Here is a 14,689-nt window from a genome sequence, read left to right on the forward strand (position 1 = left end):
AGTAATTTTAAATATTAGGGAAGAGTTTGAATAGTTAAGAGTCAGCTTTGTGCTTTTTCACAGCTATTTTATATCATGATGCTTCTAAAACCCAGTGATTGTTAACCCAAGGCCCTGTTTCAGAGCCCTCATGAGACATTAAAACTCATATACCTCAATTCCACCCCCAAAGATCCTAATTCACGAGGTCACTGGTGGGACCTTGTGTGTGTGTGTTTAACCATCCCTTTTAGCAAAAATATATCTTAGAGTTTTGTAGAGTAGTTAATTTTTTAATGGTTTTTACTAGTTATATTTCTTTTTTCCCCCCACTTCTAAGTCCAAACATAGCTATTTCAAGTAAACCCTCATGTTCACAAAAATTACTTGATAAACTGGAAAGAACCTTAGTGAAAAATCTCATCAATCCCTTATTTTACAAATGAGAAAATTAAAACTCAAAAAGATTAAGCCTACCATCACATAACCAGGACCAATGTGCACATTTGTATCGAGATGTGCAGTGCTTTCCACGCCAACCCACTGAATGTACCAAGTTACCAAGAACTTGTTGAAGTATTTGTTATTTTTTTGATTATTTATATTAGATGGGACAGCATTAAGTGTTTTTGCAAATTCTTTTAACTTTTAAAGTTGTCACTTTGTCTTCATAGCAATATTTTAATTTGCTGAATTTTGTTGAAAGCTGAAGAATGCACAATGATTAGACTTCCAAAGAGTATATTTAATGTGCAGAAAAAATATATGTTTCCTGATCAGTAACTAAGATTTCAGGCCAAGATTAGTACCCTGCATCTAATACACATTTGTCATAAAAAAGACATTGCTCAGGAAGGCTCTAAACACCCACATTAGTGTGAAGTGTAGAAGAGTTGGTTTCCTGCTGCTCAAAATATAAAATTCAGGTTGGTGTACCGCTTGAGGAGTTGATAAAGGAGTGGCTTGAAAAAGACCTGATGGCCAGAACAAATAAAATGACTTGCATGAACTTGCAAAAGAATACGAAAGTAGGTCGAACAATCCTTTCACACATGAAATGCAAAAGTATAATTTTTTAGTGGCTGGAAACACAAAATCAAGACAATTAAAAGTGGTTAAAGTTTGAAAGAATAGAAGATTACATTCAAGAGGATTGCCAAAACATTTCTGTCGCAGGTGTTAAAACTGTCCATCCAGTAGGAATTCGTATAACTTTTACAAATAGTTCAAAAAAATAGGTTCTTGTAAACTAGTAAGTCTGGCAAGCTGGCCATTAGGAAAATGTAGACATTCAGAAAATTGGTTTTCAATAATCGATGTATTTGTTTCTGCCATCTTCTCTGCCTCGTGAGCTATATTATTGCCCTAAAGTATTCACTGAAAAAAACTTGTTTGTCTATATACAAGCACTGGTCACAAAACATCCAGGCCCAGTGAGAAAAATCTTCATTGCTGCTTTTATTGCAGGTGGGAGTGGAAGGCTGGATGAGCTTTCAGTCTTTGTTGAATTACTGTGCAGTAGAATTATATCCTCTCCTTACATTACCTTTAGCCTTTCCCTACCTCAGAATCCCACTCATCTAAATAAAATCCACTTGGATTCCTAAGACACTTGAACCTACAGCAACACAATAAAAGGGCCGTGGAGTTACACAAGGGAAGTGTGGCCATGGGCTGTGCACGGCATCTTTCTCTTTCCCTCCCAGGATAAGGGCATCAATTGCTCTCGTTAATTCAGTACAGTAAGGTCCCAGCTTCACTTTGCTGTACTTTCCAACTCAGGCTCTCTAAGAACAAAATTTCTAGGCATGGTCTGTCTTGAACATTTCCTTACAGTGTTTTGGATGACATTCCCCTCCTCCCACTCCCTCTACCCCTGCCCATGTGTTTATACCATGATCCTAGCCCATTCTCATATACCAGTACTGCAGGACAGCAGAATCTTTCAGCAGTGATGTGTCTGTCATGCCAATTAAAATAAAATTCTCCCTGAGAGATTTAGGCAGGGGAGCTTTATCTTAACATCTTCTAACCATGGATTTTTGACCACAGGTTAATTTATATGGACGACCAAGGCTATGATCTCAAGTGTTTAATTTATTACCAGTGAATTTCTACTATTTAGCCATGCAGTTTTGAAACATCCCCTGGTAGATATCTTTTTTTGTAAGAGAAAACATCTTTATCATAAAGATATTGCTCGAAGCATTTCGCTCTCTTTCTTCCAGATACTTTGTATTACTAGGAAAAAGTAAAATTGAAGGCATGAATGCAGTGTCTGTGGCATGCTGCCCCCTGGACCTCTTGAAATCTTTATTTTCACCTTCTCAGGGGGCTGCAGCCAACCCTGAGAATGAGGACCAGCAGCAAAGACTGAGAGAAGCTGCAGAAGGTCTCCGGGTGGCAACCAACGCTGCTGCCCAGAATGCTATTAAGAAGAAAATTGTCAACCGATTGGAGGTCAGTAAAGAGCCTGCTTTTCTAGGATGTCCGTTTTAGATTGCAAAGAGTTATTTGAAAAAATAATAAAATTAACAAGGCAATGCCTATATAAAGGAAGCTAAATCAAGATTAATGATATACTTGAATGGTTTAGGTACTATGAATAATTTGAAAGATCGGTTAGGTACATTGTACTTTTAGGTACAATGGTTTAGGTACCTTGACATAATTTGAAAAATTGCTTCAATTCATGGTTTCAGAAAGCCAAAATCTCTTCTGAGTTTAACATTCTTGAATAGAATTCAATTTTTTTTTTCAGGAGGAACCAGGTTTTTTTTTTTTTCTGGCATTAAGGGATGTACATGTTCAGGAAGGACTGTTAGCTAAAAATGTGTATATTTTGTTGAAGGCAATGACTCTTTCAGGGCTCCCAATAGAAAATATGGACTTGGGGAGATTGGAAATGGGGATCAGGCTTGGATGGAGAAGTATGGGGAGGGATTAATAAGAAATATTTTTGTCATTTTTCCGAACATTTATTCTGGAAAAAAATAGTCATCGGCACAAACTATGTAAGAGAATAAATTCCTCTCACAAATGTATACAAGAGATTCTTACACTGAAATCTGGGAAGGCAGAGGCTGAGAACCTGCCTGTCTGAGGAGTCCCTCCATGGGTAGACTACTGGATTGTGGGAGAAAACGGGCCTCCTTGTTCTTGGCAGGAGACTAGAGAGTAAACGTGATTAAGCACTCTGGTGGGGAAGCTGAGCCTTTCTGAACCGAGGCTTCCCATGGGTTGCGAGAGGTCGTGAGCACCAGTGTTTGACACAGAGAGCAGCCTGTGCTGCCTGTGGGAGACATTTTTTTCCCTAAAACATTTAGACTTGGTGCTGCTTATCAGTGCCATCACTGTTTTGGAATTGTCCCTTGTCTTTTTGAGAAAGACAAATGAACATCTGAACTTGAGCTTACAGGCGTGCCTGTCTTTATCACTTGTCCCAGAGAATGTAAACCAAATCAGGATAAGAGGGCTGTGTTAGGATCATCAGTGGTGTTTAAAGAGCAAGTCTGTACCTGGAGTTCCCTTTCTCGAACGTGCAGCTATCCAATGCCACCCTTTTAGTAAAAGGGACGTATATAAATGTGCACGTGTGTGTTTGTACGTTTGAACCCTGGCCACCTCCTCTCACTCTCCTCTCCAGGTTGCAGCTAAGCAGGCTGCAGCTGCAGCCACACAGACCATCGCTGCCTCCCAGAACGCAGCCGTGTCCAACAAGAACCCCGCGGCCCAGCAGCAGCTGGTCCAGAGCTGCAAGGTGAGGTTCTGCCTGCCAGAGAGCCAGGTCTGCTGTAGATGACCCTGATAGCATTAGAACGCCAAGTACCCTGGTAATTCGGTTAAGACTGATCATCCAGACCCCTAATCCAGTTTTTTCCGGCTCCCATGTTCCAGGTGTACACATACTCTTGTGTCTGGTTTTTGTCTGTTAAGTGGATGGCCTGTGTTTGGAAGGAGAGTGTGATGTTTTTTCCAGAATTGTCTTTCCTTTGTCTAGATTCTTTCCTTTGTTTTCAAGAGACCAAATCAAGGAGGATCAATGACCAGGCCATTTTCAGGCTCTGAAATAGTAATAAAGTGTTGAATTTCCAGAGTGCCCTTCTCCCTTTGAGGTGGGGCCTTCGCATCCAGTCTTACTCGCCGTAGCAGGGTTGATTTCCTGCTTTGCTCTGATTGCACCTTATGGATTTATTTCATCCTGTCTGGCCTCAGTGACTTTGCGCCTTAGTACTTTCTCTTGTTGCCTGTTCTTCTGCGACCTGGGCCTTGATGCTGTGGTGAGGCCAATGTACTACGATGAGTGCAGTAAACACCTTTGTTGCCTTCTCTGAGGGCCCAGATAGTTGACTTTCCCAGGAGACCCCTGAATGGTGCCAGACACAAAATGTAATTGTGCAGCCATTGCCTCCATGTTGGCAGTGAGTCTGACTGAAGGCTTTTGAAAGTATTTGCAGTTGACAGTGGGAGCTGGGTGGAGAGGCCTGTTTGCTTGTGCTTGGGTTCTGAGAGCTAACGGCCCTCTCTCTCCTTTTTGAAATCTCCTCTGTGAAATGATTCACATGTGAGGAGTGTTGCTGCTGCTTCTTCGGAAATGGCTTTGCTTCTGAGAGGAACCACCCAGAGCCTTCCAAGTCCTGATTCCAGGTTCCTCGAGGCCCCATGTTGAGAAGCAAGTATGCTCTAGTATAAAAACCTCAGCGATGCAGTGAGGCCCTGTCCTCGGGACTCTACACATAAAGTAGGGGTTTTTCTTAGAGGCAGGCCCTTGCTGCAGGGGGCGTTTGTTTCCTGTCAGAGCCTCCATTCAGCTGCCAGCAGGGGTAGAAAAATAGCATTTCCGCTTCTCAGGGGGCACATGCTACTTGTGTCCAGGAAAATACTACAGTATGAGCCCGCTCCTCCACATTTTGTGAGGAAACTGAAGATACTCGGCCTCTGGTGTCACTGTCAGGAAATGAGAGCATTACTATTTATCGGGTTGTGGTGCAGAGGGGAATGAGGACCAAATTACTGCAGCCAGCAGTCCTGAAGAGGACCTAAGGAAAGTCTTATGGAAATATATTGTTTTAATCCTTGCTGGAGTGGGCTCCTGAAAAAAACATGTCACCAGGGTGGGATGCCCTTGGGACCTTCATCAGCTGTGTTGGCCGCTGTGCTATGACTTTGACGGCCTGGTCAGTCACTTGGGGTATGGGCACAGAGGGGAAATGCGGGAGGACATAGAGGGTAAAAGGTCATGTCCTAAGGCGTTGGCAGACTGTCACTTTATAGTGGCTCAGCTTGGGGATGCTACGCCTCCCTCCTCTGCTCTGGGCATTGGTTTTCCAGTTTGAGAAATGGGGAGGGCTACTTAGAGGAAGAAGAGCCATGACAATATGCAAGCTGATGGACAGAATGTGTTCCTGCAGAGTAAGAAATTGAAGTGAAAAAAGCTGGTGGTTGAGAACTTCTTTCTTCTGATCATGAGACCATATAACTTGAGTTTAGCCACCTGTGAATTGATATATTCTTTGATTCTAAGGTTTTCAACCCTCATGAGCCAGGATGGTGTGAGTTGCAAGTAGAGAAGTTCTTTTAAGGCCTCGTTATGGAGAATTGTTCTGTACTGAATGTATTGGGACCTTTGGGACCACAGAGTAGAGCGTGTGTGGGAGAACTACCCAGAGGTACTATGTTAGGATTCAGAGCTGGGGAGGACCCAGCTGGCTGTGTAAATCCAAGGTCTGGCACAGGCATCCCCCAGGAGTGATAGCACATCCAAAAAAAAAAACATTGATCGCTTGGGTCATTTTCCACCTGTTTTTGATAATTCACCATACTAGGTGTACTCAGTTTTAATTTTCCTTGCTTCCTGTAGGTGGTGGCTGATCACATCCCTCAGCTGGTCCAGGGGGTCAGAGGGAGCCAAGCCCAAACAGAAGACCTCAGTGCCCAGCTGGCTCTCATCATCTCCAGCCAGAACTTCCTCCAGGTAACACAGAAGCATTCACCTTGGTTGTCCCAGAGCCCCACACTGGGTAGGGGGTGCCCTTTATCCTTAAGGGGAGGAATAAATGAATTCCAGAGCCAAAGCAAAGTCTTTGCAGTAAGCAGACCTTGAAGCAGTTTCAGAAGAGGTAGATTTAGCTTGGCGAAGCGAAATGCTGATATGCAGGGAAATTGCCCCGGGAGATGGCACATAATCGGTTTTCTCAAGAGTATCATCTTTATTTCTCTTCTATGAGAGAAAACATATAATAAGTTGCAACTTGTGATGAACAGCCCTGTACTAGGTATTGCTTTAGGTTTCCTGGTTTCCGGAGTCCCTAATGCTGTTATTCATAACCTGGGAAACAAACAATGGTGAGTGCATCTTCTCCAAAGGTGTGACGGTTTCTTGTGGCAATTGTAGAATTCCTAAGTATTGTCAGTCTTTGTGGGGTGAGAGGTAGATTCATTTTAAGGAAAATTAAATAAGATGAGAATATTTATTTGTAGGAAAACTCCCTTTTTAACCTACTTCCTGTTTCCAAATTTCTCAGGACTTGGTGTCTACTTGTATCTCATCAACAGTTCATGTGGTTGGGCTAGTCTCTTCCTCGTCTCTGTCTAGTTGAAGCTGTAGTTACAGGACCCAGTGATACAACTATCTGGTTAGTTTTTCAAGTGCCGTAGCTCCAACATGCAGAGATAGGACATGAAAAAGTTGATGTATTTCCTCACATTTTAACTACACACACAAACACACATATGTATGTACATATTCTTTTAAATTTGGATTCATTGTGTATAGACTGTTTTTCATGTTAACATTCATATTATGAACATCCGTGATTTTGAATAATCTATCATGTGGCTATACTGTTGTGTTTAGTTTTTCTCCCGTCATTGGACGTACAAGTTATTTTCAATTATTTGCCATCATAAACAATGATAAAAAACATAATAAATATAAACAATAAATGTAAACGATAAAACATAAACAATGATAAAAAAATGGTAAAAGTCTTTGTGGGTGCTCAAATCTTTGTACCCCTCTTGAATTATTTCCTTAGGCTAAATTCCTAGAAATAGAATTGCATGCAGCTTATTTTTCTCTTGGGGACATTGAGAATTGTGGCTTGGACAAAGTGTTTCTCTTTTTCTTTAGGTGGTCAGAGGGCCTGCAGCCAGCCGTGTTGTCCCCACTGCCGGCAGGCTTGCAGGGTATGATGACAGAGCAGTGTAGACGTGTTCCAGGGTCCACTCTGTGCCTGCCTTTGTCTGTCCTTTGTCTTTTGTTCTTTTAATTTTGCTATTGTAGACACATCAGATCTTTACAAGAGTAAGGCAAAGTTAGAAATAAATAGAAATGCAATCAACAGACCAAAAAGTGTGTATTTTAAACTTTTTTCATACATGTTGTAAAACTGCCCTCCGACAAAGTTGAATGAACTTACATTCATTCAATGAATAATGAATGAAATAATAATGAAATAAAATATAAATAAATATATAAAATATATATAAAAATATTTTTTAAATATAAATAAAATAAAAATGAAATAAATTTACAACTAGTACATGGAGCACACTTTTTAATATATCTTTTCCAAGGGGAATCAATTATTTAAAATATATATTTTTGAATAGTTTTGGATATATTTGAGGCACAGATTAACGAACTACTCTAAGAAACGCAAAGAAAAGTGTTTAATAAGAAACTCGCTTTGAAATCTGTTTTAAATGAGCATTTCAAGCCGCTATCGCAATTTTGACCCTCCCTCAATGACACATACTATTTTTTTTTTTTTTAAGACTGTTAGAATGTACTGCCCTGGAGTATCTGATTTGGGGTGGCAATTTTCGTGTGGAATCTAGATGGTTTTACTATTCCTTGTTTTAGGGCAAGGTGAGTTCTGGCTGATTCACAGCATTGCTGTTTGGGTCTCTACTCTGTCTCTTGCTGCCCAGGAAATGTCTTATTTTCTGTTTATCTCGCTACAGCCCGGAAGCAAGATGGTGTCCTCTGCCAAAGCCGCAGTGCCCACCGTGAGCGACCAGGCTGCAGCCATGCAGCTGAGCCAGTGTGCCAAGAACCTCGCCACCAGTCTGGCGGAGCTACGTACCGCCTCGCAGAAGGCAAGCGGACCCTTGTCCCAGCCATTAGCTTGCCTCAATGGAGCTTTTAATTCCTTACTGCTGGTGTGACCTGGGTGTTAGCTGGGGCTTGGACCTTGCTGGAAATATTTTTTGGCAGAGTTGTCCATTCGTTTGCATGACCATTAAGGATGCCCGTGTGGATTGGCTTTTATCACTTGCAGCCACTCTCTCCTAGACTTAGTTATCACCTTCTGGTTACAGATGACTTTTGTTAAACTAGGTTAGGTTGCCTGCCTCCCCCTCCTCCCATACCCTGGGACAAGCAATGGTCTACTTTTCACAATCTTAGGGGAGACTGGTAGTTATCAGTTTCTTGGGTGCCAGGTAAATTGTGAGCCAAAATAAGTGATTGTATCTTCTAGGTATCATCTTGTGAACTTAATAACAAATTATTTAGGCAGTAAATCTATTTCAGGAGTTATTTATTTAATCTTTTTTGCCCTGAAAGGTTTTCACATTTACATGGGAGCTTTCACCTGAACAAGGTCCTCAATAGCATAGAATTGGGGATTAATGAGTTTCTGTCTCTGGAGCTTATTAATTACCAGAGGGCCTCATTACTACACTGTTTGATGTGATATTAGCATGAAGTTCTGGTGTGAATTCGTTTCTCATCCTTGTAACAATCCCTTTATAGAAACAAGCAGACTCATTCATACATGAGCCAGGGAAGAAGGTTGGAAGCTGACTTGAATTCTTAATATGAACAGTGCACTCCATAGCCAAAGAAAAATATCCATAGCTTTAGGTTATCTCCAGTAATACTCTAATAATAGAGTATTTTGAGCTGGGTTTCTCAAAGGGAGGTCCAGGGACCATCTGCCCTGGAATCACCTGGGGGCACGTAGAGTGCAGGTTCCTGGGCCTTGCCTCTGAGCAACCAAATCAGAATCTCTGGTCACAGAGCCTGAACATCTGCATTTCAACAAGTTTCCTCAGTGAGTCCTAGACACAGCCAGCTCAAACAGCTGCTCTGGAGCAGTGAGTTCCAAAGTGGGGCTCAAGCAAGACTGTCCAGTGGGTTCAGAAAGACACTGGGAGAGCTTTTAAGTATTTTTTTATATAGTGTAAGGATTAAGAGCATAGACTCTGGAATCAGATAGCCCACACTCAAACTCTGGCCTTGCCATTCACTAATTTTGTGACCTGGGCAAGTTACTTAACCTTTCTGTGCCTAGTTTCCTCACCTGGTAATACTGGCACATAGAAATCAATCAGTTAGTATTTACTGCTGCTGTTGTTACTGTTACCTAAAAAAGGAAAGAAATTAAGATTTACCAGTATTTAATATACTGATCAAGAATTATACATGCTTATAATTCGTTAACATACGTGTGCTGGGGGTGTACGAACAAAGCATTTGGAGACCAGTGTTCTAAATGATCAAGAGAGTGAAGTTTTTTTAAAACAAAATTTTTTACTAAGTAAAAAAATCTATCGTAATCTTCAGTGTAGAAAGATAATGGTTTATAATCTAGAAATTCGTAAACAGAATCATTAAGGTTGCTATAGACTTATCCCCAGAGTCCCGGGTTTGTTTGTCCATTCATTCATCCATTCATTCTTCACCACATGATTTCCAGGCTTCCAGGTGCACACATACTGTGCCAGCTGCCCCATCTCTAGAACCCAGACACAGTGAATAAGGATTCTGTTTTCTGAGAGGCAAATGCATTTCAGATAAAAATAGCTTCAAGGAGACTTTAAGTATATCCAGTGATGAGACACACGTAATTGATTATTTAGGGAACTTAGAACAAAGTCCTGATTAAGCATGATTTTGCTTTCTCAGGAAATGCTTGCTACCCTTGTTCCTATTGCTAGATTTGGAGAATCATTGGTTATGTCCAGAAAGGCATTTCCCATGTTGCAAAGTAGTGGGGACACTTTTCCCAAGAAGACTGTGTACACACGTTCCCAACTCTGTTGACAGGCCCATGAAGCCTGTGGTCCTATGGAAATCGATTCGGCTCTGAGCACTGTGCAGACACTCAAGAATGAACTGCAGGATGCCAAGATGGCGGCTGTGGAGAGTCAGCTGAAACCACTTCCAGGGGAAACGGTAAGAGATGTTAGAGCCAGCTGCATGGTGGGGCTCTACCTTTTGTTATGATATGTTGAAGCATTTTTAGAAGTTGTGGTTAGTGTGCCTAAATTTCAAGCATTTTTAATGCAGAGCCCTAGAATAGCCACATTTCTTTAGAACTGCATTAAGATAGAGATCACCCTAAGGGGGCCTCTGGTAATGGTTCTGTGTGTGCTTTCCTGGGGTTTGGCTGGGGATGAACAGGCATCTGTTAATATTCATCCCTCTTTTTCTTAAACAAGACACATGCTAGTGTTTGAGGCCAGTGTTCTAATCCTGCGGCCTTTTCCTGTAAAGAATATACAGTGCAGCTGGAGGAACTAGGTTTGGGTCTAGGAGTTCTGGCTTCTAGATCCAGCCTGTGTCATCAACTAAGCTATAGACGAGTCCTGTATCTCCTCTCTGTTCCAGGTATTGTATCTCTGAAATGGGTGACAATGAGGTTATAAAGATAAACACAGAAAATATTTTCAACAGTCAAGTTTTAAAAAAAACGTTTACTTAGTGCAAGGCACTGGGATGGACAACAGCAAAGGACTTCAATACAGTAAAACCACATTGCAAGTGGGATGATGGTGCCAGGGATCTAATTTGGTCACGTTATGATGCCTCCTGATGCTTATGTCAGGGTTTTCTTGGCTGAAATTTATCAGTCCTTCTCATTTGTGTATACCTCCTTTCTCATATTACTGAACATTGCTAATAAAATATCACCATTTATTAAGTACCTGTTAAGCATCATATACACACGCACACTCAATCTAGTTTATCCTCATGGTAACCTTAATGAGCAAGTTTTATTAATCCCATTTCACAGCTGAGGAAACAGAGGTGCAGAGGTTGTCACTAATCTGTCCAGTGTTTATCTGCCAGCTAGTGGCAGAACCAAGGTTTGAATCTAGATCTACAGGACTCAAAAACCCGTGCTCTTGATCCCTCATGTTGAGAGCTTCTGCTCTTAAGTACTGCTGCTCTTTGGATGTACTGAAGACGACTTATAGAATATAAAGGGACTTCAGAGCCTCTAACTTACCATAGAACGATGCCTGGTACATAGAAAGCACTCAGAAAATATTTGTTAAATCAAGCTACCCCTAATTATAAAGACAAGGAAACTCAGGTTCAGAGAGCTTAAGTCACTTAACTAAGATCACCCAGCTAATGATAAAGTCAGGACTAGCTCCAAGGCCAGCAACTTTGCAATGTGGTCCACGTGTCCCTTTGAAAGCTCTTATACTCCAGGAAGTCCAAGAGAGGCTGGCATGACTTGAATTCTGCTTTTATGTAAAACAACTGGTCAGTTAGAATGCAAGAAACACCATGTAATTTTTAAAGAAATTGTTTGCCCTAGAGGAATGTGTGTGCTGCATTATAACTGTTGGCTACAATGGACCAGGCTCTATTTCTTATTTGAAGGTATTGCCTCTCTTGGGGAAACATATTGCGGGTTTAAAAATGTGCACCTTCTCTGATGCCTTTCTGCACTCTCGCAGTATGCCTAGAAGTTTTCTTCCAAAATGTTGTCCTCATCTAGTAATCAAATAATTATCCATACCCTAGGCCTTTACTGACTTTGTTCTCTGAATTATTTATTCAGTTTACAAAGCAAGGTGACATGCTATTCGTGGGAAGCAAGCACTTTGCCCATTTTCATAATCTCATTTACCACTCCAAGCCTCTATTTCTATTGCATTTCCTTCTCGTTAGAACTCCTCAAAGTATAATGATCAAATTGAACAATGTTAATGGTCCCACATGCCAGGAAGGTGGTACAGCTGGCTGTCTGCCCACTTCCTGCCAAGGCATAATTAATTCTCGACAAGGATTTGTTGCAGACTTTCTAAATTAGCTTCTAAAGGCATAATACTAATAGCTACCATTTGTTGAGTACCTGCATTAATTCTCTGAAAACTTTCTGAGCTAAGAATTATGAGCTCCTCAGGAAACCAAGGCTTGGAGAGGTTCAGTAACCTACCCCAGAGCTAGCAACTGGGGGAAGGGAGCGGAAGGGCAGGGGTGCAAACCCAGATTTGTTTATTCTGAAGCTCAGGCTCTTTCCCCTCTATCACCCTACTTCTTAGCACCACAGGTTTAATAAGGTGGGAAAGAACTAGGGTCTAAGGTTTGTTCTGCAGCATTTTTATGCTAAGACTTCAGTGGATGTTTCTTTTCTTCTAAGCACTCTTCCTCATTGAATATTCTTATAGCTGGAAAAATGTGCTCAAGACCTGGGAAGTACCTCTAAAGCAGTGGGCTCCTCCATGGCGCAGCTCCTGACCTGTGCTGCTCAAGGCAATGAGCACTACACAGGTGAGACTCACACCCTTTGTGATGCCATGTGGCCAGGTGCAGACCATGGGGGTGGAGGTTAGCGGTCGGTGGCTGGGGTTCATTGATTTGACAATGAACCTGACTTTTTTTTTTTTTCCGGCAGTTCAACACAGATTTTTCAGGCACTTTCCACATGCTTGTTAGTAGGCTTGATAATAAGCATACAAAGGCTAATGACCCACTATTTGTGGGTCACCCCTATTAGACTGTAAGAAAACAGTAATTATAGACTTCTGGGACTATCTCTGTGTGACTCTTGAAATCCCACTAAAGTAAAGGAATAAAAAAAGGTCAAAGAATAAAAGAGAAGATGACAACAAATAAGAAGTCAATGAAATTTGCAAAAATGGAGGGAGACAGATGATTGGTAACTGGTGGAGCCGATAAACAAAAACCTGAGAGTCTCCAGGGACAGGGCAGCCAACAAGAAACAGACTGATTTGTGCTGCAGAATCCTGGCGAGTTTGAGTGTTGGAGACACCAGGTTCCTGAAGGCAGGGGACACCTTAAACAGGAGTCTATATAAGAAACAGATGGTGTAATTATCAACTCTAGGAAAAATATCAGGCTATATAAGAAAGGATATATTATCCTAGTAGGAAGTAGACATAATAGGAAGGCTATAGCTGTCTAAAATGGAAACATCAGGAAGTTTCATTATAAGCCCATTACTCGGAAATATGAAATATGTCAGAAAAAAGCTTAAAGAACTGAGTGGCTCTAGGAGTAGGAATCGGGTGGGAAGGAGTGGTTATGGATTGTTGCTTTTGTTTTATAGTAGTACTACTTGACTCCTATTTTTTAATTGAAATATACATTATTATTGAAGTGTAATATACATCCAGAAGAGAACCTAAGTCCTGAATGTATGCCTTCATGAATTGAATGCATCCCAAAAACTACCACCAAGATCAAGTAATGGAACATTTTCAGCATCCCAAATGTACCCTTGTGCCTGCTCCCAATCACTATTCCCCTCTCCTCCTCCCCTGGAGGTAAACACCCATGACTTGTAACGGTAGAGGGTAATTTTGCCTGTTTTAGAACTATGAATAAATGGAATTATGCAATATGTGTCCATTGTGTCTTAGCTTCTTTTGCTAGCATTATGTTTGTGTGATTCATCTATGTTAGAAGCAGCAGGAGTTCTTCATTTCTTTTGCTTCCTATAGTATTTCCTTGTATGAATGTATCTCTTTGTTATTCTTTATACCGTTGATGGATATCTGGGTTGTTTCCAATAATGCTGCTATGAACAATTCTAGTACATGCTGTTTAGTGAACATAAGTAAGCATTTTCTAGATACATAGCTAGAAATGGAATTGCCAGGTCATAGGCTGTGCAGTATGTGAAAGTTCCAGTTGTTCATATCCTTGTCACTGCTTTGTATTGTCAGCTAATGTTAGCTATTCTGGTGAGCGTGTAGTAATATCACATTATGGTTTTAATTTGCATTTTCCTGATGAACAGTGCAGTTGAGGATCCTTCTCATATATTTATCGGCCATTTGGATATCTTCTTTTGTCAAGTGCCTATTCATTTTTTTTTTTTTTTTGGTGAGGAAGATCGGCCCTGAGCTAAACTCTGCCAATCCTCCTCTTTTTGCTGAGGAAGACTGGCCCTGGGCTAACATCCGTGCCAATCTTCCTCAACTTTATATGGGACACTGCCACAGCATGGCCTGACAAGTGGTGCGTCGGTGCACGCCCGGGATCCGAACCAGCGAACCCTGGGCTGCCGCAGCGGAGTGCTTGCACTTAACTGCTTGCGCCACGGGGCCAGCCCCCCTGTTCATTTTTTTAAACTTGAGTTATCAGTCTTTTTCTTATTTATTTGTAGAAATTCTTTGTCACTTATTTGTATTTTATTTTGTGGGTTACCTTTTCACTCTCTTAAAGATGTTTATTGATGAACAGATTTTTTAGAATTTTAATATAGTTCAGATTACAATTCTTTTCCTTTACGGTTAGTACTTTTTGTGTCCTTATAAAAATTTTGCCTCTCCAAGAGCTTGAAGATATTCTCCTCTGTTACATTCTAAAAGCTTTATTGTTTTACTTTTCTTATTTAGAGCTACGATCCATCTGAAATTGAGTGTTGTACATGTGCAAATAGGGTCCTTGTTTAGTTGTTTTTCCACCTGGATATCTTTTTGACTCAGCACCACT

General features: G+C 41.1%; 1 protein-coding gene across 6 annotated transcripts in view; it reads left to right on the top strand.

Annotated features, from left to right (window-relative positions):
* TLN2 (talin 2) overlaps positions 1-14,689 on the top strand; it is a 419,612-nt gene that overhangs the window by 292,227 nt on the left and 112,696 nt on the right. For all 6 annotated transcript variants that reach the window (XM_058541740.1, XM_058541736.1, XM_058541742.1 and 3 more), the window contains 6 exons: positions 2,311-2,439; positions 3,626-3,739; positions 5,840-5,953; positions 7,948-8,082; positions 10,037-10,165; positions 12,397-12,499. In XM_058541740.1, coding sequence (XP_058397723.1) covers positions 2,311-2,439; positions 3,626-3,739; positions 5,840-5,953; positions 7,948-8,082; positions 10,037-10,165; positions 12,397-12,499 — 724 coding nt within the window. The remainder of the gene's footprint in view (positions 1-2,310; positions 2,440-3,625; positions 3,740-5,839; positions 5,954-7,947; positions 8,083-10,036; positions 10,166-12,396; positions 12,500-14,689) is intronic.

The sequence above is a fragment of the Diceros bicornis genome, chromosome 5 (genome assembly GCF_020826845.1).
Source record: "Diceros bicornis minor isolate mBicDic1 chromosome 5, mDicBic1.mat.cur, whole genome shotgun sequence".
Classification (NCBI taxonomy): domain Eukaryota; kingdom Metazoa; phylum Chordata; class Mammalia; order Perissodactyla; family Rhinocerotidae; genus Diceros; species Diceros bicornis.